The sequence below is a fragment of the Protopterus annectens genome, chromosome 7.part1, assembly GCF_019279795.1.
Source record: "Protopterus annectens isolate FY-2018-M chromosome 7.part1, PAN1.0, whole genome shotgun sequence".
Lineage (NCBI taxonomy): Eukaryota > Metazoa > Chordata > Ceratodontiformes > Protopteridae > Protopterus > Protopterus annectens.
The window spans coordinates 481,401,726-481,407,725 of record NC_056740.1 but is presented as its reverse complement, the minus strand read 5'-3'; the positions used below and the strand labels follow the sequence as shown (position 1 = coordinate 481,407,725).

The 6,000-nt window shown below is 42.5% G+C and overlaps 1 protein-coding gene across 1 annotated transcript in view; it reads right to left on the bottom strand.

The window, feature by feature from the left end:
- Nucleotides 1-6,000, bottom strand: part of RBM6 (RNA binding motif protein 6) — a 689,827-nt gene that overhangs the window by 270,456 nt on the left and 413,371 nt on the right. Inside the window, exon 2 of the mRNA XM_044078933.1 lies at nt 2,270-2,344. Within this exon, the coding sequence (XP_043934868.1) occupies nt 2,270-2,344 (75 nt within the window). The remainder of the gene's footprint in view (nt 1-2,269; nt 2,345-6,000) is intronic.

The window sequence follows — 6,000 nt, the reverse complement described above, 5'->3', positions numbered from 1 at the left end:
TTCTACCCAGGATGGTGCAAACTGTCACCTAGAACTTCTACCCAGGATGGTGCAAACTGTCACCTAGAACTTCTACCCAGGATGGTGCAAACTGTCACCTAGACTTCTACCCAGGATGGTGCAAACTGTCACCTAGACTTCTACCCAGGATGGTGCAAACTGTAACCTAGAACTTCTACCCAGGATGGTGCAAACTGTCACCTAGAACTCGTAAACAGGACTTCCTCCTACACCCAGGATTAAAACGCTTCTCAGCTATACATAAGGGTAGTAAAGAGACAATCAATGTGAAGCAAGCTAAGTAACTGACGTCCCAAAGCAAGAAGGAGCATCAAAAGAGAAAAATGCTGTGGGCAATGAAGAGAAGTTATGTCTGTTGGCCTTAGATCTAGGCTCTTTACCTTGTCCATGTCTACCTTGTGGTAGGCATCCCAGGATTGCGGAATCCTCTGAAACATTCTCTGTTCTCCTCATGGGGTTACACTACAGCAGAGTGGCAAACAGCAATGGAGGCCCTAAACATTGGCAGTGGCTCCAACATACATTACTGAAAAGATAAAACTGATGGCAGATGTGGATGTCAAATGAATAATGGTCTTAACGTGGTACCTAATGACCTCATCTGCACCTTAAATGCCTAAGAGGCTTATGCCCAGACTTCCTCTTTGGCATTTAGCAAGAATACCTTTCTGTGATGAATACAATAATGAACTCTGCACAATGCAAGACATGGAAATGAATTCAGAACTGCAGCAATGATCGTGCTTCTTAATTCAAGTGCAATGGGAAGTGTGACAACTTCAAATAAGGGTACTGAGGTTTTTTTTAATTGATTACTAACCAGCAAGAAGGTTATATTATTAGGCAGCTCCTGTTCAGAAGTCATTATGTACTAAGACCATAAGTAACTATGCCCTTCAAATATTCTGCAAAACATGACGGATGTACAGTTCAGGCAGTGCAGCAGTATTCCAGAGCTCACACCTCAGAAGCACTTAAAACACATTTTCAGATCTCCATTGTAAAAAATGTTGCTACATCATACTAGTTTATTCTGGCACCATCTACTCTACAGATCACTTCCAGAAAGATCATGTGACCAGTAGTTCATTCACATATGTCTAGTATTAGTACTACTCAGATGCACGGTTTTATAAACAGAGTATATTTTATATCTACATATACATGCATAAAATTAAACTTTGCTTACACCCAATCTTGCCAGACAGAAGACCCATGCTACAAAGTGTGGTGAAAAATAGCTAATAAAGGAGCTCAAATAGAAATAAATTCTCACTGTGAATGTTGTCAGTATGAACAGTTGTGTGTGAGAAAATTCGCTCATTGCAGAATTTCTCACAAGTTGGACAACTTTCCTTTCCTAGACGAGAAGCAAACTTGGACTTTATATTAGGAAAGGGAGTACAGTAGGGTAAAGCATCCCAGATTTTTTTTTTTGGGGGGGGGGGGGGGGGTGGCAAAAGCACAACTTTGAATCCTGCTTCAAATTTTACTTTCTTCTGAGTCAAGCGGAATTTGAACACAAGTCTTCTGCAGCCATATCATACGATAAGCTCAAACATAAAACTGTGTATGTGTTGGGGGTTATACAGAAAGAAAAATGGCATCCAAAATTCTGTTAGCAGCCTTATGTACAAACAAAATGTTTTATAAGTGCTTTACTTTCTCTCTCACCAGAAAGCCAAGGGCTTATGACTATTCAGAACATCAGGATACAATTGTAGTCACATCCTATGACATTTGCAAGCTATTATGTTACCAGTGAGTTTATGTCATGCAGCCACTGAGGAAAATCTTACATTTCCCACACCAAGGACAGTTTCTAACACACACACACTTACTCACTGACTATAGTACTGCAAAAACGGGCAGCACTTGCTGTAATTTCCACTCAGTAGTGAGAGATGATGCATTAACCCTTCAAGAAAACAGCACTCTGCTGATATGCAAGACCTTGCAGCGGTGATCCTCTCAGAGTTTTGACCACCGCTACATGCATCTTCCCGGGGTGTACAACACAGCAACACAAGTCACTACGTGCATCTTCCAAAGATGTACAATATGGCAACACAAGTCCTCTTAGGGTACACAGCATAGCAACACTGGGGTGTACAATGTAGCAACACAAATTCTCTCAGAATGTAGAACTCAATTTATCGCCTCTCAAGAGGTAGAACTTAGCGTTTCGAACCCCCACTCTGCTTTACTATCCCATGACAGAGCTCACTGACTACCATGCTTCACTTACATATTTGCAGGTCCATTCCACAGGAGGGTCAGAGTATCTCATCGACACACGCTTTCCGCAGATTGTAAGGTTTTTCTGTTAGAGGAGAAACAGAAACAAAGAACATGTTCAGTATTAGAAACCATGGCTTAATTGTTTACCAATAGCATCCCAGTGTACCCATCACTACTTCATAATAGGGCACTATCTAAACTTAATTAAGGTTATCTGCAGAACCAGTCATTGCTCTTTTACAATACCTTAACCTACTAAATGGATAAAGACATTTTTACAGACCTTTTTGGTGAGTAACCATGGTCATAATGGTAAACATCATCTGCACGGACACTTTACAGAGTAACCAGAAATCATTAGGAGGCAGACGATGTTGCCTTTGAGTTTTTCTACTCACGGCACCGGTACAAAAAGGGACTTTTTCCTCAGTGGATTCTTTCTTGTTTAATAAAAATAAAAACATGACAACTGGCAACTTGTAAACAAAACAAAAAGGATGAAGTCCGTCTGGTCATATACTTCAGCATCAAAATGAGTTATCGGCAGAAACAGAAGAATTAATGTGAAAACATGGGGAACCAGTGACCTCCACAGTTGACTATATTTAAGCAGGGTGGAGGCCACATAAGGCAGCTTCCTGCAGAGGAAATGTGGGTGGCACAACCACAAAAATGAATTTGGGTGTTTGCTTTGTATTGACCAAAAATGCAACAATGTAATCTAGAGTACAGCTGATCACCCTAGGTTCCAAAAAGTCATAAATGACGAAAGACTCATTCACAGCACCATAAAGAAAGGCAGGAATCCACTCTGCTTAATGTGGCTGACAGTTGTTAAGGAGACAAACATTAGCTACTTGGCATTAGGTGTCCATACGAATTCCTCACATGAGGTTGTTCAACATGGCCTGCAGATACGTTTGCCAACCTAAGCCGTTGCCATCGCCCTCAGCACCCTAATATTCTTGTGAAAAATGTTCGCAATGACTTGGTGTCAGCTATAGTTATCATACATTTTGCTGTCCACAGCTAATGGACTAAAATATAAGATAAAACTGCAGGGTCATGTAATGAATAAAGGATCTCTGACTAGTCATGGAGGAAATACAAGGACCATATCAGGAGCACTGAAATAAGAGGAATATGTAAACGCTATAAATGTACACTGACTACAAATAAAATGCCCTTCCTCCGCTGGGGAGTGCAACACACAGTTGTATGAGAGAGACCATTTTGATGGTCCCCAACTACTAACAAGTTGGACACCTATCCTCTTTGCTCTCTCTCTCTACAGTACCTCATACTCAACTATACATAGTCAAATAAATACTGGCAAAATTACCATGTTTCAGGAGACATTACAACACGGAGAGGTGCCCTTAAGAAGATATTTCTAATGTTAAACCATGTCAAAACTTCTCGTACCTAGTGAATATGACTATATTCTGTATATATGCTGGCTGCAGTAATGAAGTGTTGGCAAGACTATATCTGGAATGTTACCACATGGTCACCAAAACTGGACAAACTGGGAATTAAGCCAGCAGATTGTAATGCAGAGACATTAACATGATGGATAAGTATAAGAGGTAAGCCTCAGGTATGGTACATCCACACCAGCACAGAAAACAAAGCCAAAGATGATTTACTGGTACCACACCAGCAAGTTTAAATGGAAGTAGCAGAACTGAAAGATGGCAGGAGAAGAGGGCACTAACAGAAGAAGAGTTAGGCATGTCACAATAATCCATCCCATAGCTGAGATTCCAGTGAGGGCGCAAACAGCCCCAGTGTTTGCTTGTATGACTGATCCTTGAATGTCACGCCCCAAGTAAAGCTGGTCATTTCAGACTACTGGGGAATGAATGTGCATCTGGTAAGATGAGGTCTGGTGGCATGGGGCAAAAAAAGTACTAAATAAAATGCTCACACATAGTTCATAGGTGTGTACTAGGCTAGTAGCCCATAGAAGTGCCCTGGCATCTTGCCGCCCGATATTAGTTCCCAGTGCCTCTATCAAGCAGAGCCACTAGAGTGATCCCTGGGGTGAACTTTCAATTTCCCATCCACTCATCAAGATTTCTCTTGAAGAAGGCCAGTGAGGTGCTCTGCTCGACATGTATAGGAAGTCTATTCCGGAGCATTGGCAGTCTCTGGGTTATGTTCTGTTGATTGTGGTAATGAGGTTGAGGTCCCTGGAGCATGTGCTGCTGAGGGATTAGGATTTCTTCATATCATGACACTCAATATCAATTGTTCTCCCCTAATAAATCCTCTGGCAAGATAGCGGCATACAAAATGTCTGTACTTCTGCTGTCTAATTATCACACATGCCTGCAACCAGAATACTACTTACGGATAAACTAGAAGAGGTAGAAGTATACATACACCTCTTCTTGATAAAAGTGAATGGATCAAAATCTGAGGATCGAAGCTAAGAAAATAATACATGCGTAACAATTTAACTAGTCCAGCTTTCAGCACCAGCAAGCCTCATAACAGATGGCAGAATCATGCCTGCTTCTTCAGTCTCTCACCCTCTCCCCACAAAACAGGGAAAGAATAATTGTGTAAAATCTTACCATAACCATAGATGTCCCTCTCTTCCATGTTGCAGTATTCTTACTGTGGGATCTCCCGCCTCAGGTGACTCAGATGTTGGTTCCTATACAAAAGCTCAAGTCTGGTTGCTGTAGGTGCATGGGACATCACATGTAGGGCCATAAACCAGTAACCTTAAATGTGACGTCTGCATGCACAGACCTCAGAACTTAAAGCCCAGTTGGGCAGTCCAAAAAGATGTCCACAAGAGGTGCAATGTGCCATATACTGGCTAGTCTGACTGTAGTCTAGTGGGTGCCCCAGGGTTCCCTTTAGACAGGTCAATAGGAAAAAGGGAGATAGGTGAGGGGAAGGAATACTGCAACATGGAAGAGAAGGACATTATGCTTATGGTAAGAATTTACACAACTATTCTATGTCCTTCTATTCCTATGTTGCAGTATTCTTACTGTGGGAGAGTGCCACAGCTTAGTTAGAATGAAAGGTGGGGATAGAGATAGCTGATTCCAGAAAACCCTGCAGGACTGCCCTAGCTCTGGAGATGTGATCCAATTTATAGTGTTTAGTGAAAGTGTGTATGGTGGACCAGGTTGCTGCTTTCAGAATGGAGGCTGTGTTCAGGCCTTTGAGGAAGGCTTTGGAGGATGCCACGGCCCTGGTAGAATGAGCTCTTACTCCCTGGGGTAGGTCCTTGCCATGGTGGGAGTAGCAGAAGCAAACAGTTTTTCTGATACAGCAGGAAATGGTTTGTTTGGAGACTGCCTTGCCCAGGGTTCTGGGGTGGAAGGATGCAAAGAGTTGGTTAGACATTCTGATGGACTTAGTTTTGTCTAAATAAAACCTTAGTTGCCTGTGAACGTCCAGGGAATGGAGTATCCTCTCACTGTCATTAGTGGGAGAGGGGAAGAAGGTGGGCAGGTGAATGGACTGATTTAAGGACAGTATGTTAATGCTCAGGGTCACCCTGTCCTTGTGAAAGACAGTGGAAGGTGGGCAGGCCATGACAGCTTGTAACTTTGACACCCTTCTAGCAGAGGTAAGGGCCACCAGCAGAACAGTCTTCCATGTGCACATTTGAACTGTTGCAGAAATGGCTGCCTAGAAATGAGGCAGTGTGAGTTTTTCCAGGATGAAATTTAGGTCCCAAGGCAGTGGGACAGGTTTTCCTGGTGGTCT